This window comes from Varroa destructor, unplaced genomic scaffold (genome assembly GCF_002443255.2).
Source record: "Varroa destructor unplaced genomic scaffold, Vdes_3.0 BEIS01000002.1, whole genome shotgun sequence".
In the NCBI taxonomy this organism is placed as follows: domain Eukaryota; kingdom Metazoa; phylum Arthropoda; class Arachnida; order Mesostigmata; family Varroidae; genus Varroa; species Varroa destructor.
In genome coordinates, this window is record NW_019211455.1 from 33,070,933 (window position 1) to 33,098,557 (window position 27,625).

At 40.5% G+C, this 27,625-nt stretch overlaps 3 protein-coding genes across 20 annotated transcripts in view; 1 reads left to right on the forward strand and 2 right to left on the reverse strand.

Annotated features, from left to right (window-relative positions):
- LOC111244938 (protein O-linked-mannose beta-1,2-N-acetylglucosaminyltransferase 1-like) overlaps positions 1 to 13,376 on the reverse strand; it is a 98,270-nt gene extending 84,894 nt beyond the window's left edge. Inside the window, exons 1-2 of one of the 6 annotated variants that reach the window (XM_086981300.1) lie at positions 12,515 to 13,373; positions 11,938 to 12,017 (exon numbers count right to left, since the gene is read on the reverse strand). The gene's annotated coding sequence lies outside the window, so the exon portion shown is untranslated. Of the gene's footprint in view, positions 1 to 11,643 lie in introns of all 6 variants that reach the window. The other 5 variants (XM_022792548.2, XM_022792549.2, XM_086981298.1 and 2 more) reach the window with 5 other exon arrangements.
- The window catches only part of LOC111244579 (uncharacterized), a 52,607-nt gene that overhangs the window by 22,755 nt on the left and 2,227 nt on the right, over positions 1 to 27,625 (forward strand). The window contains exons 3-4 of one of the 13 annotated variants that reach the window (XM_086981325.1): positions 1,510 to 1,580; positions 4,227 to 5,300. The exons of 7 other annotated variants lie outside the window; for them this stretch is intronic. In XM_086981325.1, coding sequence (XP_086837451.1) covers positions 1,510 to 1,580; positions 4,227 to 4,253 — 98 coding nt within the window. In that variant the 3' untranslated portion in view covers positions 4,254 to 5,300. 5 more of the 13 variants (XM_086981323.1, XR_015322101.1, XR_002670969.2 and 2 more) reach the window with 5 other exon arrangements.
- LOC147757691 (uncharacterized) overlaps positions 13,946 to 27,625 on the reverse strand; it is a 64,588-nt gene continuing 50,908 nt past the window's right edge. The window contains exon 4 of the mRNA XM_086981318.1: positions 13,946 to 14,244. Within this exon, the coding sequence (XP_086837444.1) occupies positions 14,168 to 14,244 (77 nt within the window). The 3' untranslated portion in view covers positions 13,946 to 14,167. The remainder of the gene's footprint in view (positions 14,245 to 27,625) is intronic.

Genomic DNA, 27,625 nt, shown 5'->3' on the forward strand with positions numbered 1-27,625 from the left:
TTTTTACATCTACACACTGCTTCCGATCTAGGTAAGTATCGCCCGCTCACACCTTCTAAAAAGGCAGATAGACACACCTTCATAGGGGCATTGAATTTATCAGGTCATAACGATTGTCAATTACCATTGAAGTGTGTTATACTGCTGCTGCCGCTGCCGTCGTCGCTTAGGTGTTATTATTGTTGTTATTATTATATGTACGTAGACACGCACAGACAGACATATATCATCAAGAGATAGAAAGGGTTACACGTAACAACCATCTGACCATCATCGAAATCTAATTCTAATCATCTATATAATATGGCGGTTAGCTAAAGACGCTGCCATAAGCGGAGGCGGTGACTCGCAAATCACAGATCCAACACACAAACGAGGGGAAGAGACGGTACTATGCTTCTCCTGCTGTTAGTGTCATATTGGCGTCAGGGAAACCTTTGGGAGGAAACGGATTAACAAGTTACATGATCGCTTCTCTGGCTTTCTTTACCAGCTTCGCGCACCCCCGCCCATCATCATCGAGTGTTTTCCGCTATTATTTCTTCTGCTGTTTCTATGAGCGATAGCCTCATAATCGATAATTTGGAAATGATGATGTGTGTAAAACACAGGCCCTCCCATTCTGTCACCTTCCCGATTCATTCCGCCGCACCGGTTGTTGCTGGCCTTAAAGCGGCGACCGGCCTGATCCTGATTGCGTCCGTAGCAGTCACGCTGATGATAATAATGAGGACAACGGCGATGACGACAGTGATGATGACGGTGATGCTAATGCTGATGATGATGACGAGGAGGGACATAGGATGCTGAATCCACAGTCGCTATCATCGGCAAGAAAAGGCCTGGAAAGAGGCGACAGAAGGGTCGATTGTCGACGCCGACATCACAAACCGCTAATGCCATCAGTCGCTGCTGCAGCAGCATCAGCATCAACGACGCTAGCTATACTACCCACACAAATAGTAGAAGTTTGTCTGTTATTCTGTTGGCGACGAGAGAACCGGTTTCGGCCGTTGCCTTGATTGAACAGCGGACTTCACCGCTGAAATCATCACCGATCACAATGAAAACTCATCTATACGATCCGTACTGCATTCTACACAAAGGATGAGTCGCTAACATCGAACGAATTTCGTTGACGTCACTGGGCCTCGAACATAACATTACAGCTATCTGGCGCCCCATAGGAGGCCAGTGAATAACTATCTTTATTTACGTGTTAGAAGAAGAACAGATCGAACTAATATTGTTTGTAAAGGTAGCAATTCTAGTTACTTCTAATATGGTCTCCACATAGCAGGTTGAACACGCTCCTGCTATCTTAGTACCTTTTATTTATCCACAGGAACGATATGATCATCTAAAAGCTGTGGATATTCTCTCCCTATATACATATTTTTTTTTTATATCATGTGCGTGTGTTCAATAGACTACAACACCATTAAAGTAGATGCGTATGGCTGCCCAAATTAATCGAATCTCTTAGTGAGGTGTTGATTTTCTTTTTAGCTGCGTCGCGTAGAACGAGATGTTCATTGATAAGTTCTGTCAAAGTTCAGCGTTCAGGAAGCTCTCTTTCGGTACGCATTAAATTCGATTATATTAAATTAAACCAAATAACCTATATGCATTTGTGATGAAATTTCATAAATTTTCTATGCTGCACTCGAAAGTTAAGGCTGAATATAAGGCAACGACAATTACATAAGATAGTAATTATAATTAAGTTTCCGTTATACAACTAAGCTAAGAACTACGTCTATATGAGTGTACCTTGATGAACCTTGCGTATCTATTCGCGTGTCTGTGTTTATACGAATTTCCGCTTATATATATGCATATATGAGTATTATTTAGACGGTTCAAAATGAGGTAAGTATATTTTGTATAATTCAAAAAATTCCGCAGACCTGCTGGACAGTCGCTATCGATTAACATGTAAATTATTCCTGAATTTATACAGAATTTTTGTATTTTTCTTTCATGAACCTTGAAACATTGATATTCCACACGTGTTCGTGAGATGATCGCTCTCAAAGCATGTTCTATAATGTCGCTTCCAATGTTATAATAAGAACAAACGCATACATCTCTTGAGCCTTGCGCAAACGTTTCAAGATAGTGCGCGATTCTCTTGCCAATAGGTAGTTGTAGTTGCAGAAGTCGTCATGAAGGCCACTAATAAAGCCAGATCCTCGTAGCGAAAAACAGGGTCTCTGCAGGACCACTCAGCACAACCGGTGTAACGGCTAATTCCGTAATTATCATTATGCGTCGCGTTATGCCAGCCGCGCTGAGTTTATATGTAGATTTTTTGTATGTATAATATACAGACGAAGCGCACCAGTGTGCGACGACGAAAACAAGGAACGAAGATAACGAGAAAATAGCGAAAGCAAGGAGGAGCTGGCTGCTTTCAGCTGCATAACGGTACTATTTCTGCGACGTTTTGTCATCCTCACCATCAGCTTCACGACTGTTGTTGTCTTAAGGGGGTTATCAGCATGGCCAGATCTGCCTCATGCCGACGCAGACGGCGGCGTTTGGTCGCTCCGAACGAAAGCGATTGAGCTGCTTGATCGCGCGCTCTGCCAGACAGCGTTGTACCAGACTAGTCTAGAAACAGAGTCGTCAAGCAAAGAAAAAATAAAGGCTGCTACTTTTGCACGCGTGGAACAACAGCAGAAAAAGATCAGAAGAGGAACACGGGGGAGAAAGACGTCACCGAAATGCAGAGTCATCATCATTGAGTTTTCACTATAATATCTCATCATTTTTCGTTCATTTTCTGATATCAGAGTAGCGTCGTGGTGCTTCTGCGCACTGTTTTGACATTGTCCGCCATTTTGAGCTTGGCAGAAGCGTCCCGACTGTCAGGTATGTCTGCTGCACGCACACACGGGGTTCGTACTACTCGATTCGGTGGCACGAGCAACAGCCGTGAGTGGGCCTGGCGGTGGAATTAGCGTCAATAGAGAAGAGTCAGTAGCTGCGCAACAAGAAGATTGGCCTGCTGCGGTGTGGTCATAGCTGCGCCCGAGATAGCAAAGTCGGCCGACCAGAAAAGTCTATTTAAACATTCAAACAACGCATCTTTTCTCCATACTTGCAAAGAAAACATCCTTGCAAACAGGACAGCAGCACAGCGGAAATCAAGAGTAAAAGTATTATATTTGGCGTTGATTGTTACTGCTAAATCGGGAGACGGCTTCAGAATATTCGAGGATTGACGTTTATGACGGTGGTGGTGATGATGATGATGTTCGGTTACCACCACCTTCACGGGTGTCGATCTATGTTGCTGCTGCTGCTGCTGCATTTCTTAACTTGTTGACCGAACCCAAAAAACTTGCGCGCGCCAAAACCAAAACAGAAGCAGCGTGCTGGTGGCAGAAACAGAGAGATCAATGGACCGACACAGGAATTAGTTAACGAACGAAGTAAGCCTGTTGGCTTGATCAAGTGGCGCAACGGTTGATGAAGAGTGTTTAGCCCGTCATCGTCATTTTTAAGATATGTGTGTTGACAAACGATACTGAAGAAAAACGAACTCCAAATAAATTAACTCTTTGACACTAATGTATACCCTATGACTCTACGGTTTTTCACGAAGGCTGCTCTACTCTGGTAAGATGCGCTTACTCAGTCATAGATTTTTATTACATGAGTATCATCAGCACTTTTTTTATGTCTTTTTTATGTCCAAAAGACCGACTTTTGTGGTGTTTTTCACGGTTCAACATTCACAGTACACGACGTTTATTGGAAAAGCGGCCATGTCGAAAAATGGTTAATTTATTGTGTTATATAACATATTAGGCGCGTTAAGTTACAGCTAAATTTGGTGTTCATAACGATGATATGAGATGATGATTGAGCTCATAATTCAGGTTCCTTATCGACCTACCAGTAAGTCAATAGGAAAACCGACACGGACGTCTCGTCAGCTAGGTGGGCAGAACGGGCCAGGATACATAGGATGCGCTCACTGACCTCGCGCTGCGATCTCATCCTCGATCCTCCCTAGCGAACTATGACTTTCTGCAAGTCATTGATAGACAAAAAAAAAAGAGACGGCATACTCGTGTGAGGCATTTCTGAAAGGTTTTCAGAACACAATAGCACTGAAGTCCACGCCCATGGAAAGGACAGTACCGCTATGTCCGTACCTATGTACGTGTGCGTTATTTCTAATGCTATCTCTGAAACAACATCAATGTTTGCAGTCAATGCTCCAGTTAGCAAGACCTTGATCGCATCTGGATGTTCATCATTCAAAGAGAACCCTAGTCAGAGCGAACTGGTGAGTGTACGACGCCGTGGATACATATTTCCACGTAGCTATTCGAACAAAATAACGTCCTCATAGTTCATAGCACTAGCAGAATCTTTTTATTCAGGATAATATACAAATAGGTCTCCTTGTCATTCGAGACAGTGCGTATGACTCTCGTCTAGTTGAATGTGTTCAGCTTCTCTCCGGTCCGGACGAATGGCGCATTTGTCGGCGTCAGACAGAAACACGATGCGATGGTTGGCGAATCGGACTCGTCGCGGATTGTCCTACAGATAGCCCATCGCCTGAAAGGACGACTATTGAGAAGAAGTTGGTAAGCGGTGGGGGCGGAATAAAGGAACAATGTGTTTGGGGGAACTCCAGAAGCCAGTGCGTGTGCGTTGAAACACAACGTGGGACAAAAAAGGGGGTACGTGGTTGTGAAAGGATTCACAAAGGCATTTAGAATTGTCGTGCACACCGCTATTGAGTATGACAAAAGTGATATAGCAAAAAAAAGTTCGCTTGGTGGGCCAACCTGCCAGTCGTGTAACAGCTGTCTTGATCGAGCCTCGCTCTGACTATGGCAAGGATAGATCGACTCGTTAGCGCTCGCACAGAAGACACCGCCAGTGAGGCCAACCATTAGACAACTGCCACCGAACAACCATCGTTGGATTCAAGCTGCAGGAAACGACTTCTCTTCTTTCCTTCTCAATCGTCCTCAGCTCTTCCTTTCCCCCAGTATAGTTCCCCTTTTTATTTGAATGGGTGGCCGCTTACAGTTCTCGTCACTCGGTCACATTGCGCTACCGGCATTAGCAGCTATTCCAGCAGACCTCGGAGCAATTGCCAATAGGCAAGACAGCGGCCACCACAGACGTTACTGGATTTGTTAGGGGGATTCAGTTGCTCTCTCAAACGTTTTCTTTCTCTTCCTCTCTCTCTCTCACCATTCCTCCTCTGCTTCTTCCCTGACTTCCTTCATTTATTCATTTATCCATTCATCTTTTTTTTTTTTATCTACCAGCTTCCAGTTGTCCAGTAACCGGAATCTGCACGGTACTCCTCGCTAGTTTCACACTCATAATAATGAGCAGGAGCAGCAGCGCCACTATCAGCCGATCAGTTATTATTAACAAAGCGCAGAACTTCATACAAGCACACGCGCTACCGTCGAGCAACAGTGAAGAACGAGGTCGATGAAAGCAATAAAAACCCTCTCAAAGGGCCCAGTTATACCAACCACATTGCTACTATCCCTCCAATCCTTCTCTTCAGTCTATGAGTGAACCTGGGTGTATTTCGATTCTGTGCGAAAGAAACGTTTGATTTGGTCAATTTGATCTCCGAATACAATAACAAAAAGCTCGGTTGATTTACTGTACCCAAATTCACACAAATATTAGTCTGATATGTGATGTCTGTCTGATATAGTGTCTAACGGCAGTTCGGCCAACGGAAAGATGGTTGCCTCCAATCGATACGAGTATACCCCGGCTTTTTGGAATAACGTAGCTGTCGCAATATGCTACACCTTTCTTGATTCAACTATTAATTTAAAAGTAAATAAAAAAAAAATATTGTTGCATTGAAATGTTTGTATTCAACAACAATTATATATATAACGTCTTAGTTATTAAGGAGGATAGTGAAATCGAATTGAAAACGATTGCCATGTAGGTCAATGACACTGCGTCTTTATTCTGAAACCTAAGTATCTAGTGGGTCGAGATTACTTCTATACACGATTATTTCAAATTCCATGAATTGAATTGAGTGATTTTACACTTGTTCGCGAGGATTTGTTCAGGGACGAATCCGGTTCAGGGAATAGTCAATATGGCAAGAAAAGACTCTGTTGATCTGAGTATCACAGAGCTACCGTGCCTTCGGTAAGGTAATGGCCGTTGTGATAATTCTAAGCCTTTTATCAACTATAAATTTGACCAGAGTTCAACTTTGAAGCCGACTGCACCGCTTCTCGGACAGGCGCTATCTTCATAAACGGAACAGCAGAGTACATTCGCTATAGTCGTCATCATTCTAAGTGCTCATGAAAGACCGTAGAGCACCGCAGAATATTTACGCTGTCATCCTGGTTGTCCCTACAATTGATTTCTGCACGATTTTAATCACACGTTAGTCCGCCCCAGCAAGCTTAATTTGCCCAGTACATGGAAAACATTATCGGAAAACATTATCAGCCGATGCTTGCCTAGGGGCGTTTGCGTAACTAGATTCGTTTGGCGTAACTTACGACTCTGCATAGTTTAATATCAGTTTTATCGATCACTTTACAAATACAATGTTTCAGGCCGTAAACAGTTTTAGGCGCTGTTTGACACACTGTCCTTCGCATAGCCACAAGGGAAAATTGATAGGAACTTAATCACGGTACCCGGGAGTGCATTCAATGTTATCGCCATGTAACAAGATCAGCCGGCCTGAAAGCATGGTTCCGAGCATATTGATTTTTCTTTGAGAAACCATAGGCTGCTTGCATCAAGAGCGCCCATATGGGTCCGCAAAAAGGTTTGCAGCATCTCATGATAGAGTTTGCCATCGACTGCTATTGCCACTTTTGACAGTGAAGAGTGTCGCCGTACTCTGCGCAACACTTGCAGGGTGTCACGGTATGTGACCCGCATTTCGATATAAGTTCTTATGAAAAAAACAGTTCTATGTGTAGCGCTTGATAGTCTGTTCCACAACCATTTTTTCGTACAGAAATATAAAAAAGAAACGAAATAAAAGACTAGCATTTGGCCCACCCTGTATGTTATAGATGCTAAACTGATGCAACAATTGGAAAAATCACCGTGTTCAATATTTGTTATGTAGCATGCCACGAGTTATCTCGCTAATCCTGTCTTACAAAACACTCTTGTCTGCTACATACGAATGCTAAGTTGTCTTTTCGAATCGATGAAGTCATTGGACTGTGGGGACAAATAGGGTTGACACACCTAATATATAATATATTCAAAATGTAATGGTCATTACACTACAGACGCAAATAATAGCTGGAGGTAGTGATTGTAGCGGTAACTAGGGCAGTGAAGTTCTTCTGAAGTGTCTTTGAAAACTTGTGACAAAAGCTGCACATTTGAAAAGACAGCAGATCCAGTGAAAACCCCATTGCAGTCTGTTGTTAGGCGGCAGCTATAGAAGCAACGAAGCAATGATAAGAACAGTCAAGTTAACACCTATCCATCGGTCGAAGTCGATCGTCTATTTCTGAAGAAATAGATCATTATCGAAGACAAGTATCATCAGCGTTAACATCAGCAATGTGTACACGAACGTCCGCGTGACTTTGGTCATCATTTCCAACAGCAGCGGCATCTGCATCTGTATCTGATGATGCCTATTAGACCACGGAAGGATTTATCGTGTCCAATGTATTACGAGAACGTACGGTCAGACACATTTAGTGGCCTAGTTGTGTGGACTGGCCGGCTGGCAATGTCCAGTTTTCCTACGGTAGAACTCAGATGATCAGCAACAGTGCCCAAAGCAACCGCAGCGTCGACGTCACGATTGGCCAACGGCGGAATTTAGCAGAACGGTAATTCTGTTGCCGTTGTGATCAAAAGATACACACACTAATAGTGTAATAATTCATTAGAACAGACGGTAGAATACGGCAGAGTCTCAGAAAACGCTTCTACAATATCCCAAAGCTTAGCATCAACAACCAGATGGATACATGTATAATGAATGATTGCTCTCTCCATCAAAAATCAAGGCAGCATTTCACTAACTAAAATGTAAATATTGATAATAATATTCTTTTATTAGCGGTAAGCGCGTTTTACAATCGATAAATTGTTATTGCATTGTCGATAGCCGATACTTCGCGTTTTTACAGCTTGAAATCTTTATAATTGTTTCGCAAATGCTAGAAATGAATACAAACAAAAATTGTTACCGTATTATTTCATTGATCAAAAACAACTCATATTATTACACTTTTATTTTATATCTTAAACAATATCCATTGATTTTTAGAATTTAAAAGAGCTAAATAAGGCATGCCCTTGGTAAGCCTGATTATATCGAATAAGGTTATTATTTTTGCAGCAATACTTCCCGTTTCTCTTAAATACGCTAAACTAAATTGATCCACACTTTTTATTGTACATAGTAAAACGTACGATGTGATTCTTTATCTTCTCAAGAAGACAGTTCCAACACGAATGTAATCCAACATTTTTCAGACTGTTGATGCGAAAAGCAACAATCGTTATTACTGGAAACGTCCGACAATCACCCAGCAACGCTTTGACCCATTACAGATATATAACTGAGTATTTTTTCGTGATGCGCACGGCGTACATACATTATCTTTACGTTCTTAGCTTGATCGTGCTGACTAATCAGAAAAAACGTATTTGACGCATTCGCTTACGTATTGACTCGTCAGTGTAAACACTCATTTTCATTGCAACAGTGAAGGTTCTTAGAATGTTAAAAGGCATTATCTTTTAGCCTTAGGACCTATCGTCATATATTTAGATAAGTTATCTATATAATTATATGAGTATATGTTCGTATAACAGCATGCGCACACACGGAGTGTTTGTTAAATCTCATTTGTTGCACACTAGAGGACATTTTTAATTCTTGCTTAACTAGCATTATATTATTTGCACGTGTATTGGACCTTATGGACGGACCCAGTTTTTTTTCCATCTATTTGCGGCGAATAGTGTATTGGATAAGGCACTCTAAAATTTCATAACTTTATGGAAGATGATTCCCGCGTTACTTAAAATGTCAGTCTTTCGATCTAGTGTTACTTCGAGCATCTTACCCTTTTCACAGATCTTTATTAGAAACATAATTTTTCTAATGCGAGGCTTACATAGACACGGTTCTCGCCAGATACAATTGTAATTATTTAGGGCTGTTTTTTTACTGTCGTGCTGACTCATAGGCTTGAGGTCCCAAGTGTGACGAGACACAATAATCGATAGTGGGGGAAGTTTTGTTTGACCTCAACGATCTTACTAACCTACCATTCACAAGCGTGAGATCATTTATGGTAGATGATAACTTTTTAATAGGACTGTACCTCTGGTTTTGTTTGGCTGGTTTTGTCAACGTACCTATTTTGAGTAAATCAACAAAATAGCAGGTAGATAAGTATATAATAGTCCAGGAATATGCAACTACACGTCTTCCATTCAAGGCTGAATAAGTAATGAGAGCAACCATAATACTTTGGCAGAACATAATAATTTTTCTTTTAGAAAAGGCTCGGGATTTTTTCTGAGTCAGTGGAAAACCTTTTTCTTCGATTTATAGTTGTTAGTTACTTTGTGGGTTTGTGGGAGGTTAGGCACGCGCCGTAGACAAGTGCGCTGAAAAATCAAATGCCCTCTGTTATCGAAACAGGCAACTTCAGCATACGGGAGACGGAAAGATTATAGAGATAAATAGATAGAACGAGAGTAGAAGAGACCCGAGTTGTCAAATAGAAACACAATCCATAACACCTGCTCACCCAATTAGAAACCCTGAGACAGATTGTCAGAGTCACCCAACAGCTAACAAAGTAGATGCCTTGCTGCCGAGGATCCAAACAACCCTTCGACAGCTCATCAGGTTGCCTCACAGGGCTCTGCTAGCGACCCTATTTCGATCTGGTTCTGGTGAAAAATATACGACGAACGGTATGAAGCCTTATGTTCGTCTACGACTGACCATCTAAACCTGCAAAGAAGTTATATCGTTGATATAGCTTCTTTAATCTTAATAGATCGTCGTCGTCGTTGCCGCCGCCGCCGCTGCTACCGGCATAGAAGCCAAAAAAAACAGAACAATGGAATTCCATGAGTGAGTATAATGAGAAAAGCAAACTTTTCTCTTTGTCGATTGGAAGATTCTTAGGGTTTTGTTGATGGTGATATTTAGGACAACAGTACACTCCTTCAGGCAGAAACGGACATCTGCAGAACGGTACCTTTAGACGAGGGCATTTCAGGCATAGATTATGCTGTTCAACAAAAAATTGATCATAGCGAACGGCCCCTTCAACCGTCCATAATTCATTAATAAAGACCCAAACACTGAGCCAAACAGCACACTCCTGGTATCTGCAATTATAGTAAGCAGACATTTCCTATCAACTGAAGTCTGATTAAAAGAAAGCAGAGCCTTTAGTCGCATGCAACAATTTTAGCGGCGCATGGCTAGAAACTTAAAGCTGCCCCATCCCCCCAGTCTAAGTGGGTACAGAAGCGTGCTGGGCCCTAGCTCATTCAGTATAGTTTTCTCGCTGAGGTATAAAGGGTATTATTATCTGATGTGATGCCTGTAAAATAGCGATGACCACAGACGGTATATTCGGACATCCCTTTAGATGCCCCACGAGTGCAGGCTGGGCAGCGAGACATATAGCGCTAAATGCAAATTATGTGATCGGAGAACAGTACAGGCGGAGCAAAAATGTTTTCGACACCTGAGTTAAGTGGTTTGACATTAAATAGAGGGAGGAAGGAGGCCGTATGCGGTGTGGCTACACTATTATGGTCTTAAGACAAATGAAACGCAACCGCATTTCATGCAGATTGACCCATTCCACCGCCCGCCAAGACAGGCTTCTTTTCAGAGTAAACTACAGGTATATCCGAACACTCCACCATCTATAAAGCTGACGCCAAAGTGAGGAAAGTTCAATAATAAAAGAGATCTATTCACATTGATGCAGTAAAATCTAAGGCATTTGACCCTTTACTAACGGATGTTACTATAAAAACGTGTTAAAGAGCTTTAAAGACGCATGATTTACACTGTGCAGGAAGATTGCTGCAGCGTCCATTTTAGACGCGATCAAGTAAATCTGCAAAGTTAAAGCCACCAAGTTCACTTGTAGGCTTGACACTTGAAAAACAGAAAACGAGTATATTTTAAAATGACATGAGACCCACACAGTTCGTACTACGGGCTGCTGTTTCAACTGACCCAACACGCCAGACCCGCAGAATATCTTCTTGGCAGAGTGCGGTGGAACTTCTAGAATGGAGAAACGCTACTTAGCGTCCTCCCTACCAGAACGCTGTTCACTGCCATTGATTACATGGATCATACATGGGCATTTTGAAGTCTAATTTGCTGTGACACTTAGAAATTATGCACATATTGTAACTTTCTCCTGTAAGTACTAAAGAAGCCGCCCAAAGAATGGTAAATAAGTACAGTAAGCCTAGATCTCGTAAAGGCCAAGAAACGGCTCTATATTTTTGTTATGTGGATATTTTAAATGACCCCCTTATAATCTTATAAACGGGTTCGATTATAAATGAAACGCATGAATATATTACTGATTTCTACGTATGTACATAACAACATTAGCATACCTGATCTCGGAAGTGTCTACCTTTTGTGTCTACGCTGCCCTTGTCTGTGATTCCTTTGTTCCTGTTCAAAGCTGCGTTATGTTGCCGATGCGCAGTGCAGCTCCAGTGTGTCCAACTACGCTAAGAAGCTGACGATCTCGATTTGTTGTTCCTTTTTGTTGTTGTACTTCCTACTGGTACAGCAGCAGCAGCAGCAGCAGCAGCAACAGCAGGTTGACAGCTGATGCTGCTGTAACTGCCGCACGAAAAAGGCGGCAGTAGGGCAAAAGTTATTTGTGCGCGGGGGCTACTCACTCTTTTTTATGTTGTGCTTACGCCTCTCACAGCCAACTTTGGCCAGACCCCATCGCGTGATCGTCACGTTCAGATCTCACCTAAAAGGCACTCTATTTTATTTGACAGCGCCAAACACAATGATGATGATAATGGTGGCGATAATGATATGTTTAAAATATCAGTTGATGGGAGAATAGCAAGTTCAATAGCACTCAGACGTCCATTAAGCTTTGTTCCGAATTCTAGGCTACATACACACAGATCGGACAGACATACACGTGTAAACAAAAAAAGTTAACCACTAAACAAATCCTTGCTCGATGTTGTTTGCGTTTTTAGCACTAATAAATACGTTCAAGTTTACACCGAATATCACCACAAAGTCGGTATATGCTGACAACGATTATGTTACTACCACATCACCCGATTCTGACTCAGGACATTGGTTTTCCGTTGCCCTTGTTGTTATTGCACATACTGAGAAACATCCTCACTAAGCTGGATTTGAATCAAATACTTATCGGATATCGGCGAAAGCTTCGCCTTTCGCTTTGCTATTCGTCCAGTTCTATTATTCGTAAGACGTTATAGACACCTCGATTCTACTGGTGGTAGGGCTGATGGAGATGTCCTTTTTTGGCCCGGTCTCATCCGTGCGACTACACGCCCTCAACGAATAGAACACGCACTATATAGACACGAATATTACGATAATCCAGCGATACCAGTGAACTGTCGCTAGCAGCGCGCGGAGAAGAGCACATTTGAATACGACTATTTTTATATGACGTATATATGTATATACATATACACACACACTTGCACCATTCAGAGGCGATCACATGCACGATAACGCTACGGTCGACGACAACTATTACTACAGATACCACTACGACTTGCACATATTGTTGTAATTTAGTCTATTGCAGCAAGTGGATAGCGTTTCTCATGATTAAAATCATGTGTACACTGTGCATGTATAGTTGGCTGGCTTTTGATATGTACTCACGCGGACGCGTGCTAACTGTCTAGTTTAATCTTCTATTAGATATGCTAGTAAGTAATGATACGGTATGACTAGCAGCGCACGGCGGCCACCATTAGCCGCGGTGACTGACAATCGACGACAAGGCACCCTCTGTGCTCACGGGCCGGCGCACTACTACTGGCCGCTCTTCGCTTACAACGACGGCGGCAAGACCTCCGGTGCTGCTTCTATTACCACAACAACAACAGCAGCGACAACAATTCCACCTCATCTAGCTTCTTTCGCTGTTGTCGTCTGCACCGATGCTGCTGCCACCAGCGCTCGTTACACGCTCGTCTGCTCGTTGCAGCCGCGGCGGCAACTGATCTCTGCTCACTGTCCTCACTAAACAGCCAACAAACGTAAGTCACCGTTAGTGGTCGCGATGGTGGCAGTGGTAGCAACAAACGCTGCAGGCTTTAGAATGGTGTGTTATCCTTCCCGCCTGATTCTGCTGTTACGAGCGGACCGCTCGGCGGAAAGGAGACACTGGATGGGTGAGAGTGAGCCAAAGCAGCGAACAGAATGAGTAGCAGCCCAACCAGGCAGGCCGCCAGCCAACAGAACCCACATACGAAAGTGAGAGGGAGGCCTGGATGAGACACAAACGTTTCTGGATACCTATCGGTGGAGTGGGTCATGTTTGGTGTGGGAGAGTGGGCAAGGGAAAGAAAGGCTACTGGACGGTTTACCGCGAGGGAGGTACGATGGTACGCGGCCCCAGAAAAAGAACAATGAATCTAGAATGGACTGGAATTAGCCAAAATCTTATGCACGATCTTAGTAATATTGCTATGATAGTTGGTGATTCGAAACGTATGGAGGAAAAAGCCCCATTAGCAACACATAATAATCAAAACAACACGGTAAACGACTAGATGAACTCTTTCCACGCTCGAGGGAAAGGGATACATGCAACAGGATTTTTTAAATGAGTTTTGTTAATACTATACCCGCTCCATAATGCAAAAATGCTTTGAAGACAAATTGTGGCTTTATTCAAATGATACACTTGATAAAATATGCACTCAGTCGTTGAGTTGATATGAAAATGATCTTGCGTAGAAAAGGAAAATAGAGTTTAATATTATCAAAACAACTTATTTGGCGTAATAATCAATACAGTATATGAATGCAAAGTAATGCTTATCGAGCAACCAAAAACAGTATACTTTATTTCATAAACTGTCTCCTTGAAAACAGAATACTACGATCTTCAAGTTATATGTTTGCCGAGAGATAAGCAGGGTATTCCTGGGGTCTTACAGCATACAACAGGAAGCTGGAATGAATAAGAACTGGAAAAAAAGAGACATCAAGGTAAAAACAACAAGTCAGAGTCTAATTTGAAGCTAATTTTAATAGACGTATCGCCAATCTACATTTAGGTAACCGGGCAATTACTGTCATGCACAATCAGGGCAGATATAAATACAAGTACCTCGAATCTCTTACTGTCCTTCCCAGTCCGGTACAAATCGACACAAGTTTAGTGAGGTCACCATAGCCGGCCACGAAATTTGCCTGTAAGATACTTAGTTTTGGGGGAAATATGGTAGGGGAATTCCTAAACTCTAAAAGTAATACATTTCTACTCGCCGTGACAAGTTCATTGCTCCGTTCTGGAAAGGTCTGGCTTTCCTTTGCTACCAGTAAGAGCTATGAATGCATGCCTCTTACGAGAAACAGCTCGCCAAAGCTTTTCCTGATTCGAACTCATTACCCTGTGTGTATATATATATATATATATATATATATATATATATATATATAGAGAGAGAGAGAGAGAGAGAGAGAAATGCGCGTTATGTTGCAAGGCGTGAGTATTGCTGGCGCTTTGCATACAGTTCATATGCATTTCATGATTATAAATATTACCATTATAGAATCAGGTACATGTATTAACTTATAGCTGATTGGCAAATATAAAGATTATGGCACATGTTAGCATTGCAGTCTTGTATTGTACACTATTTTATCAATAGGCTGTACAGTGTAATGCTTTTCACCCTAATTCAATTTTTCCACCACAGTTGGGGCAAGATATTTGCGCCTAATTTCAAGGTTCAGACTTGATTTAATGTACTTTCCTTGCTTGTGGCTTTGCTTATAACTTATTTTTTTGAAGATAACACTGTCTCGTAAGCATTCGATTCAGTTTTCACAGAAACCGAAATAAATCAGTCTGTTCGACAGGGTATATTACGTATCGATTTTATATTCCCGATACAAAATACAGTCGCGAAGCACGTCGTCCTTAGTGAACAACAACGTAACGTGTAAGAGGAGTAATGATGATGATATCCTAGATTGTGACGTAAACTAATACAAAATGCCAAAGAACCCTTTTAACTACCATAGTCTAATTGGTGCAAATAATATTCCTCAATATACGGTATTTTTTAAGTCAACGCTAAAGTAATAGATATGGAGTAGTAGGACCCTGATGAAGTTAATAAAAGAGCATTCTGATGATACTTTCTAGACTAGATAAGAGCAAAAGGCATGACGAGATCAAGTATTTGAAAAGATAATTGTGTTTCTTGTTCTTGTTAAAATAATGATGAACGAGTGTAAGAGTAAGATGATTAGAGTAGTAGACATTAGTCATGAAAATAAACGAAAAAAGAGGCATAGCTTGCCTAATCTGTTTCAGCTTCATTTTAATTTCCCACCAAATGTTCAAATGGTCTAACTTGAACATATCGTCGACGAAATGTCGAAAGGGCTGATGCGCTGTCCCACGGTCGATGCACTTAGGCTTATGTAAAAATGCATAGCTCTTCATCCCAGTTGAATAAATAACTTGAATAAATTAGCGCAAGTGAGTGCTACATGATTTGAGGGAAAATTAATTTGTGACAAAAAATGTATCTTCCACAATAATCGCAGATAGTCACATCAGTGGCTAAATGCCGCTAAACCGGTGAGACTTCACCGTGAAGCAGTGTAATGGTTGTTTTGTGGCCCAGTGTAGGTGTTATTCATTACGGCTCGTGAATCCTGGTCCATCGATCGCTGCTGAAGTGTATTATCAGTAATTGAATTAGAACAAGAACAAAGTTTGCATTGAGCAGCTGAAACTAGTGAACAGGGCTAGACCGATTCCATTGTACAACAACACTTGACCATTGGGTATTAGAGTTAGAGGCCGCTTGTCATTCACAGTACACACTAGGTATTGCTCCCAGAGATTATCATTTCTTTGGTATCAAATTTTTTAATCTCCTACCACAAAATTTTCCAACATCAGAATAGCTAAGTTATCGTCCAAGTGGTAAAAGATCGTAGATAAAATGGTGCATATTTTGAATAAACATTTTCATGTTCATATCTGAGGTCCACTGCCTTACATTCTGCCAAGAATGGCCTAATAATAGAAAGATGACTGGAGTTAAACGTGAGCTCTTAGGACAATTGTTGAACATTTCAGACGAGACTGGTTCTGTGGTATAGTTTTTACTGAACGAGAAGAGTCGATAAAAGATCTTTTATAGTAGCTTCATTGTATGTTTACGAAATATGACTCTTTGGATGACATGTACGTGTCAGGGTCATTACGAAAAGCGATTTAGGGGGCGGGAAGATCATTATTCAGGAAGGATAAATCTATGTACTATATATGTAGACGATGTGCCATGATACCTTTGAAGTGTTGATGACGGCTGGAAGCTGATCGGCCTACGGGTCAACAGTGGCGTCATCGGCTGTGGCGAGAGCCGCAGCGAATAGAGCTTGCACACCTCTCGCATCACTACCATCATTAGCCCGATATGAATAAATAGAAGGCGGAAACAGGTCAATGTGTATTGCCAAACAGGCCAATGTCACATCAACACTAAGTCAGATGGATCTCACTAATACAAACCCTCTGTCTGAACGCATGTCATGCGCGCGCGCGTGTGTGTGTGTGTATTTTTGTGTTTAGACCGATGACGGGGGCATCGGAAACATGAGCCAAGTGATCAATCAGTGAGTCCATCGGCCAGTTACCACTCAGTCACACCTTCTTCCTATATGTCGAGATACATATGCAGTCGTGTACAAATCGGTTATGAACATCAGAGTGCATCTTGATAGAACTCAGTCTCGTATCAGCGCTATGCAAACGCACGAGACATGATGATAATGTCATAAACATGATACAGCCTTGATGAGTTTTTTAAAAGTTCCAAGCAACCTATAGGTTCAGAAGTTGGGGAGAAAGCAATACACAGGATTCGATGTAGATGGTTATGACTGGTTTGTTTTACAAGATACTCTTAATTCGTGTTTACTTGAACACAAGCTGGACAAAATTTAGAGCTCTGAAGTGTGTTGGCGAGTGCACTTCAAGCAAACTTACAATGTACTCTAATTATTATTGCCTTGATCTGTGCGTGCTTCCAGAAACGCAGTTAAATTAAAAAAAAAACAGGAATAGCGGAATAAAAAAGTAATTATTGTCAGGATATTACAGTACTATACTCACTATTGTTGTATGATAATTGTCAGTACATATCCTTTATAATTTTGCAATTTATTTGTTGTATTTATAATGCAGTATAATTGATATTGTTTGCTGTTGTTAGCAGATAAATACTGAACTATTGTTAAGGTGTAATAATGACGATCAAATGGGTCGATATAGGAAGGAGGAAGCAAAGCAGACGTATTCGTTTCCTGATATCGGCTGTTGCCCAGGGCAACTCTGTGGTTCTGTGATGCTCATATTGTGCAGCATATTGTAAGCGTTAAGGTGTTGTACATACCATAATACTGCTGTTGTTACTGAAATTGTCTGGAGAACATGTAGATTTTTCATATCGATTTAACAAAAAAAAGAACGGTTTACTATAGGCAACAGTAGATACGTACGAAACTTAAACGAAACTCATGTAGATAAGGGTTCGCACTACCCCATTATTTATCTATCCCCGCATTATCCCCGTATTTATCTCCCCAAAGGTATTCGATACCCTTATCCGGAGATGATTAGATTAAGGACACCAAGGACGCTTTATTTGTTCTATAAAGGATGTTTTTCATTTTGATCTTAAGTTGCTTTTTTAATAACTTTCGTTCGCTATACTTCGCGAACTAGGTACTCCTTGAAGCATTTGCGTCGAACTGAATCATATTTGTTTTACAATAATACAAGCAATATTTAATTTTATCTAGGTCAACATAACAAAAGCTTCTGCTCTATAAATACTTTTTTGTCATTCCTAGTAGAGGAATATTGACTCTTATTTTTCCGGTCACAGACCCAACGTTAGTAACAGTGATAGGTAATAAAAATAACAATGATGTATCCTATGAATTTACGGTTTGTCATTAAACTCACTAATGGCAAATTTGCATCCTAAGTACCTACTTAATAAATAAGATATTTTATATATTATATATACACAGAAGCATTATGAACATTTGTCATCTTTATCATTTAGTTGCGGCCTAAGCTGGATTCGGAAAACTTGATACGCGGCAAGACATAACACCACTGAGAAAAGTTGGAACTTAATTGACATGATTTACGTGTTAAAAGGGAAAGATGAGTTTTTCCGTACATTATTAGTTTACACTATTTGAAGGAGATGTCTGAATTAAGCGGTCATTACCGTTAGAACATATTGGACGACCTTATAGTCTTGTCGAGTATTTGAAAAAAATTACTAAGCTGATAGATGTGTCATTAAATTGTTAGTGCTCCAGATTGTCCGGTCAAAAATAAAAACTCTTACTTGATAAATATTTACAGATAGATGGCTATATAATAACGACAAGGATAACAGATTGCATGGATCGTTATTTGACGGTAAATTAATAACATTTTTATCTTGTTTTATTAGTTAGATACTATTTTATCAATATTGTATTATTAATTATTTTTACTCTCGTCGTTTTTCGTGTATGTTTTTTGTTCTCCTCGCACAACCAATATCTAGGAATAAATCAGATCTCGTATGTATACACCTGCGTTTAGCTTATAACCCGATCTGCTTTTTATTCCTTTTTATATACGAGATTATATATTTCCATGCTGTCACTTATAATATTAATTATGTAATAAAGGCTCGAAAATAATATCATTGGTTTACCTTTAACAATAATAGTAATGGTTATTTCCCTATCTTATCAACTGATGTGATAACGGAAATCGAATGCTGCTAGTCATTAAGTGGGTTTTGTTACCTAATGCGAATGCATAGCAAAGCTTTTACCGATCGAACCAGAAACTGTCCTCGAATGACATAGGCCGATCGCTTAACGATACTGATATGAGGAATAGCATCGCTAATGAAGATACAAACGTACTGTGGTATCGATAATGTGTAGTTAACAGTTAGAATATTAGGAGAGAAAATCAGATCAGCGGCAGGAAATCGGATCAGGCCCAAGGCAACGCTGGCATATGGTAGGAGGGGCGGAAAAGGCGATTACCCTATGCTTATTTGTCTTGCTCCTGTTACGTACCAACAACAGTGTCTGACGGTTTAATGATGCCGCTATTACACTGGAATAAATAAAAAAGTCCACAGCTAGGAGAAACCCGATGGCTACCAATCAATGGGACGACCTTTAAAAAAACTGCTTTGTTTTTTCGCTACCTCTTCATAACCTATAATAACTGTACTTCTATTTTAGAAGAAAATAATCAGCCTGCGCAATTTACAGATTGAAGATGTTCGGACAATCAATAGCCCACTTCTAATTGCCCTTCCAACTACGGCTAATTCATCGACAAATATATCGCTTACGGTTGTCGTGGCTGCAGCTGTAACGGTCATAGATTTTCTCCATTTGTCGGACACAAAATTGTTCCTAAATGAAATCCCTCGGCCGCACGTAAGCACTGGCCGCACCTAACCTAACGAGTTACACACAGCTAATGCGAACCTGGTTTGCAATTAAAACACTGCAAAGCAGGGCTTTTAGAACGAACGAAACCTGCGCCTCTTGCTAGTAGTATTCGAAACGATGATTCCCCTTCTGAGATAATTAAAGCTCGATGTAGCGGACTCATAGAGAAGACCCAGTGTCATCTCAGTGATGGATACGGCCATACTTTATAAGCGAATGCTGATGCAAAATGTTCCGTCCATGTTAAGCCGTTTACTATAATAGGCGCGCTATTTTAGCTATGTCTTGATAATTACTTACGCATCTGTTACCAAATAAGTCTTCTGGTGCTAATCTATAACGAAGTGTTGCTAGTGCAAATCTTTTTTTACTTCGGACTATTTAGCTATATTCAATCTGTGGCCCGTTCAATCTGTGTCGAACTTTTGCCATGATTATAACGTGGATTTTAGAGACGAGGGTAAAAAATATTTACAGTGTCTTTAACTATATTGGTATAGTCGCTCGAGATTTACTTGAGGTACCTGACGAATATATATTACAAAACCATGAGCGGACCTCTAAGTTCACAAAAATCTGCGCGTAATTAAGGTGTCCCTTGCAAACCGAAATCACAAGCGTTAAATGAGGAACGAACGCCCAGCCAGGCACGCTTCTGGCTAATTGTGAACCTACAAAGTATAAAAAGTTTTGCCACAGTAAATCAACTATTCATATCGGCTTACCACTCACTAATTATTCAGTTTTCATACTATTCCGTCATATTTTGTTACAGCCTGTTAGTTCAAGGCGCGATAGTTTTTGTAAGTCAGAATCGCGTTTGGAAAAATGTGTTTTGCCCTTAAGAACAGAGGTGTATAGAATGTGCATAGAAATGTATAAACGAGTGTCGGTTACAATATTAGGCTAGAAAATACGTGGTTTCCGTGTATTTTTTTATCTGCTTGTTTATCTTTCTACTGTTGACTCACTTCTACATAGCATTCGAAAATGCTCCGTTTCTTTTACATAGGGCAGACAAAGCGTTAAAGCCTAGCTTAAGCTTCAAAAATGGGGGTTCCAGATAAAAAAGGAAAGTGCACTTTCGATACTTAATTATTTCGCTTTTCAAATCAAAAAGTTGTTGAAGCAATTCAGAACATTTGCGCGGTGTACATAATTGAAAGTTCTGTTAAAAATTGTTTTTACGTTCAAAGATGGGATCTTGCACCTGAAGGATGTATCTCGTTTCGGTCGGCCGCCCGAAGCCGGTAACGATCTCAGCTAGCAAATAAGCTGTGAATACTAGCCTCGTATCAGACAACTCGAGTATCTGATTTTTTTCAACTGTTGTATATATATATATATATATATATATATATATATATATATATATATATATATATATATATTTATAGGGTAGAACATTCAAATTAGAAAAACTTTCACGGGCTTCTTCTTGTAACGGCTATGAGCTTGCCCACTATGTTCAGTACCAAAGGGAAACCTATACTTTCTGAAACAAAACATCGAACGCATGATATAGTTCGAAATAAAGCCTTACTTTTGAATTTGAACGAAGACCGGTTATTATCCAATGTGGTCACGCAGAACAAAACCAAAAGTATATGCTTTCTTCTTCGCGTGAAATCAAGGGTCTACTTAATTGGCAGTTTTGGTGCGACTTCTGAAAATTCGACGAAGGTGTCCGCAAAGCAGACCGAAAGATCCTCAGTAGCTTATGGATTTTAAGCACTAGAAAATTCATCGACGTAGCCCAAAAAGCTATTTTGGCACACCTGAACATTTCATATCAAAATTAACAGTCGTTTTGAGGAGCGGAATATCAATTGCCAATTAGACAGCCAAGATATGCTCCAACGGTTAGCGTTCTTGAAATTTTCTGCGACTTTAGTACTGATTGACCGTTTCGAGCCCTCACATTTTTAGGATCTTTTAGCTGCTATCAACACAAAGTTTGGTTTTGCTCAAATTTTTTGTATGTAAATGTAGTTAAAGGAGGCTTTATATCTATCAGTATTTTTTGACACACGGTTGCTATTGGAAAGTTATGCGCGGATTAACGAAGGAATATTATAGTTGTTTTGAATATGTATATACAATCGCCATGATGCGGCGGGAGAAGTATGTTTCAGGTTAATATTATAAGGGCAAATAAAGACTGTTGCTCCCTACAACTGCCTAACTTCAGGATATACCTCTTAGTATAATCAAACCACCAATCTTCACCTGTCGCTTATCTTCCTTGTCACTATTCGTTCATATTATAGTTTCGAGCAAAAGTTGCCAGCTAGAATAGTCAAACAGGTAGCGAGCCAGAAGCTGAAATCACCAAAAAATCTGGCATCCTAACAGCACTGTATTTCGTATTTTAACGGGCCTCACGCTTACTCGTGCATATGGCGCCCGAACAAAGCTCTGCGATCAAACGGAAAAGTACAACTATGAACTGAAAGCAACGTCACGTTTCTACACCATTTAACTTGATTCAAGCCTGATGTGCTTAGTCTTGAACATGTTTACCACAGAAGCTTACATAAGTTTGAACACCAATACCGCTTGTGCCATTGAGTAGATTACATAAGCTTAAGTATCGGCGGCTTTTGTGCAATTATGTAGATACGAGCTAGACACGTGAAAATTCGAAATTAGTAATCAATTCTTTAGCAGATAGTAAGATACAGAAAACATCTTTTCTTTTAAAGGAACCACAAGCCTTCTTATCACTAGAAGTCGAAATTTATGAAATAAATGACCTGGCAGATACCATGAAAGAAATGCATGAGCGTAAGAGCATAGCTGCGTCGATAGGAAAAGCGATATAGTACACAAAGACAAATTGCGTATCTTGGCACAACTTGAAGCTTTACTAACGCTCTACCTGATCTAACTGGTAATATTATAGAGAATTCTCGAAATAGCGACTGTTACGACACGCCGACGAAAGGAAGAAACAGATAATTCACATTTTGAGTATATTCGAAATTATTCTTGGGATCTATCCTACCGGAAAAGGGCTGACCCTACAAAGTCGACTGCTTCCGAACACTAGACGCGAAACATTGTCTTACTGCATGTCTTCTTGAACACGGAAATAATTCAATTAGCCTGGAAGGGTAAGCGTTGCTTGACAACGTCTGTAATTGAAGTTTGTTTTTTTTCCTAAAAATAAAGGAACGCCTTTGTATCTAAGACTCTTTGTTGTGAGAATCCTTTCCGCGAATATTACCTGACTGAGCGTAACTGATAAATTATCTAGCTAAAATTATGCAACTGAAGTACGGTATGCACTTTTACCGTGAACCGACAGATATCTAATTGATTTACTCAAGGTTCTTATGATATAGATTAACGCTGTGAATTCAATGTACGCAACCCACAGGTTTGTACGTTCTCAACCAGGAATCTTTATATAACGTCAGATTTTGTCTCTAATGTATTTTACTGTTTTCGGTTCCGGTACTATTTTTAATGATCTGAAATTAATTTTCAAATAGGAAGCCGGCATAACACTTAGATCAAGTGAATGTCAATGTAAAAACGAAGATGCAATGTGAACGTCTTGCTTTATGTTTTGCCTCGCAAAAAATGGCTTTTTAGGAAAAAAAAATTCTTATTCATATCAAACTGCTTTTTCACTCCTATTCATTTCACGCGGTGTCATGTACACACCTCTATGAGCAACGGATTTTGGAATCATTGAGCCAAGCGATAGAGACGGGGCCCAGATGGGACACAAAAATTGTCAATTGTATCTGGCTTAATAATCCCCGCCCAACTGTTGTGGAACAGCCTCCGCAGAAGTTCGCAAGGTGTTTAACGTTCATCATATAACTAATACACGTTAAGAACAACAGAATTTTTAACAACAAAATAATGCGCATTATAAATGATTTGAACGTATCTTGATAATTCTTTTTTAATTGTTTTAGAACAAACCCGATGTGCATGAAGTGTTTAATTCGGACTTCTGTGCTGCATTATATTACCGTATCGTGAATTCAATTATCGTCCATTATTGTTATTAACGTCCTGTCGGAGAATTACAGGGAGGTAAAGGGCCAGAATGTAGGTTACCGCAGGTATACAAGCCCTTTCACACGCTTTAAAGTGTTAAATGAGATGTAGATAAATCGCGTGTTTGTCGAACATTTGCAATAACTTGTTTGTGTAATGGAATACGATATATGGTGCGTGAATGGGGCAACGCTTAGATAGTGGCAGCTGGCTGGGCTAATGTACTAGGTTTGTCAAAATTCATCTGAGGCCCGTTTTTGCTTCATGCTTTCCTTTGTCAGTTTGTTTTTTTTTGGTGACAGATAGCCAAGTTCTACATGTAGTTAGACGATATTGCTCTACTAGAGTCATTCTTCATCTGTCACAAAATTTCATTCTTATTTGAGTCTCCAAAAGTGTGTATGCTCTGTTACGAAAAACAATTTTTTACACCCGTATTATTGCACATTTTTCCAATACAACAACAAACGCTAGAAACCCAGCATATTTGTAGCACGCATAGAGAACTTACAGAGCCAAAAGGTCTAAGCTTATCCAACAAACAGTTTTATCCAAAAGTCGAGCCAGGACGAAACTTAAGAACCGCTCGTAATGCTGCGTTCTTTAGATGTTTTTTCAATAGTGCTCTTAACTATAGAGCCGTTGTCGTACCCGCCATACCAGTTTCAGATTATTTCGACAGCTTTCGATACGGATGAAAAACGAATATGGAAGGTTGACAGTGATGTTTTTGTTACCCAATATGCCTATGCTTAGAGCTTGAAGTGAAAAAAGGGGGAACATATTGTACCTGGACGAGACGCTAACAACAGAAGGTCAATGAAAGAGCTTTTTAATGGTCAGTAATAGCCGACTCTCTGTAAATAAAGGATTAGTTTTGAAAAAAAATACATAATACAAAGGGGGCGTCACCTAAGTACGTGTAAAACTTATACATTATTTAGTTTTTGGAATCAGATAATTGGATCGAGTAACAATTAAAGTAAATTTCTAAGCAATGATCTATGATAACTGAATAATTTAATTTAGTGTAATAAATTATTAATGAACAGGTACAGTGAAAAGCGTGCCAGAGTTGAAGGACAATATAGATTTTTATTCTATTTAAATATGATGCTTTGGCCGTTCCGGTATTACAGGTTATTCATACCGAGGTAAAATAATTATTTTGTAATGAATTTGGCAGATAGGTAAAAATGTTCGCCTTTATTATTTAAGTTGAACGCATTAGAAGATATTTTTATCGGAGGGCTATTTAACGGAGAACACTACAACATTTGTTGTGGTCGCTTACCTCACACATTTTGTAGGCTTACTTTGGTCATAGTCTTAGGTGTACGTAGTGTGATGTCTACTTTAAAGGCCTGTCGATTTTTCGTATAGCGAAAGTTACGCATGATACGTGTGTATGGTTGTTAATAGAAGAGACATATCATACTTTTTCTTCGCTATCGGTCCAGACTCAGCCCGAGAGGAGAATAATAGGCGCCTACGATGTATTATACATATATAGAAGAACTGGCTTTTGGTACGGATGATAAAGGTCATATTGGTTTGGCCAAGCAAAGATGAGCAGACGGCGCATGTAAAACCAGGCTCTGCGAAAGAAGCGTATACTCTTTTGTGTTATACCAACAGTAGCAATGATTCTAGCAGGCGGGGGCGGAGGAGGTCCGCTTTGACGGGAACAGCCCGGCAGGTCAACGGCGATCCACGGAACCAGCTAATAGTAAAAACATACCCGAACCGCATTCTAACGTTTGATTTCGCAGAATCGAGTTATTTTCTTTGGAACGTATCGGGCAATAGCAAACCCGACACACCCGCCTTTTATCGGTGAGCTTCTAATTTTTATCATAGCTGTATATCATTCCTTTGCCTGTGTGAGTGCCAGCTAGGCAGCGTACGCACACTAAGAATATATAAATGACGTTTGCGTGCAGCACTAACCATGGACACGGTCGTTGAATATGCTGCCGGCCTGCTGCGGCATGTGTAACGATGCAAGATTGGAACAGTTATCTGTTTTGTCGTATGTACATGATGAAGCTAGACGATTTCGACATTATGCTGTAGTAAAAGCCAGTGACATTCACAGTGCTAAGGACGCTAAACTGAATTGGCCTTACGCTGTTTGGCGACTCGTTTGCGCGCAAGATACTACTCTCACCGTCAAAGAGGAGACGGCGGCGGTGGCGGTGGCGGTGGCGGCCGCTGCCGTGGCCGTTGCGGGGCCAAGAACTAGAATGAAAAAGGGAGAATAAGAAGAACTCTCGGAAAATCAGGAAGCACCGCAGCAGTAACAGCGCAGGTTTTTGTACAATGGACGAACGATTCCATCTGTCCAGGATTAGGACCCGAAGGAGAAAAAACGGAATAGAATTAGGGAAACCCAGTTGGCGATGTTAACAAGCATTTTGGTTGCCTATGGTCATCGTAAATTGTTGAGCGAATAGAAGGTTTTTTACCTGCACTCCTCACAATTATTGCAAACAAGGAACGAGAACAGGCGCTCTACTCCAATATGGCCAATTATCGTTTTTCCTCTTTATCTCCACGTCGTAAAAGCCTAAATCAAACAGGTAATCAGTAGGAGTTTTGTTCATGAAAGAGAAGAAAAAAAAATGACTGTATGAGCTGATTTAACTAGTGAAAGGTAGAATAGAAGGAAATGACCGCAGAATGGCCACTGACGGCTATTGGTTAGACGCTGCGCACATGTGGCGGTTACATTTTCAAGAATTGATCGTCGTCGCTGGCGTCATAGAGGGTGACAGGCGAGGGTGGAGGGCCCGGAAGGAGGCACGGTTACTTGAGCACTGGCAGCTGCAAAGTCGCAGTTACTTATTAGGATCTAGATGATACAATGTAAATGGATCTAGATGATACAATGTAAATGAAACGAAGCTGGTGGCTGTACTATTGGGTTGCGATCAATGCGAAGGGGCGGTGGGGCTTCTTAAAGGGGATAGAGCAGGCACACGCATCACGTAGTTAATGCGTCTTTTCGTGTTCTACGTTTTTGCTTTCACAAATTGTGGGCTTCTTTGCGTGATCCAATGGGGTGTTGTTACAGCTCTATCAGAAGAAACATCACGAGAAGAATCGAGCGGAGGAACATTCAACTGAGGAGATGGGATTGCACAGAAAATAGCAGTCACCATCCGATACGTATATTATCAGTCGTAGCTTGCGATAACGGCAAGCAGATTGATTTGTGTGTATGGTAGTAGCATTGATCGGGTAAAGTAAAAGGATAGAAATAAATGACAGGAATTTGAAAAATTGTGCCGTTAAAAAAGGGAAACTATCGATATAAACGATAAATTTAATTTGTCAGTCTGTAAATTTATTCTGAGCTGAAATGTACGATATGTAAATGTACACTCGATATTATACCAATTATTTATTATTATAAGTGATGTTTTATTGTCTTCATCAGTAGCTGTTTTAACTTAGTAACGTATCATTGTGGAACTTTTTTACTCTGCGTGCTTAGTCTTTGCATATAAATAATGAAGAGGACCTTTGAGTTCAGCTGGTTATAGCGTGAATCGATGGGCGAATGTAAGGAAAACGTAGATATCGAAAACTGCCTGCCGAAATGGAATCTTTGTAGTGTTATCTTTATTTAGCAGGCTAGGGGAACATAAACGCACGCAATGCAACATGAAACGCTTGGTCATCTCAGCTTGCCTAAGTGGTGGAAAAACACGTTATTTCATAATAAGCATTGAAAACCCTTTAAATTCGACAGTATGTAACCATGACGTCTGATATGTTCTCACAAATAGTGGAACCTATACTTTATACAACAAT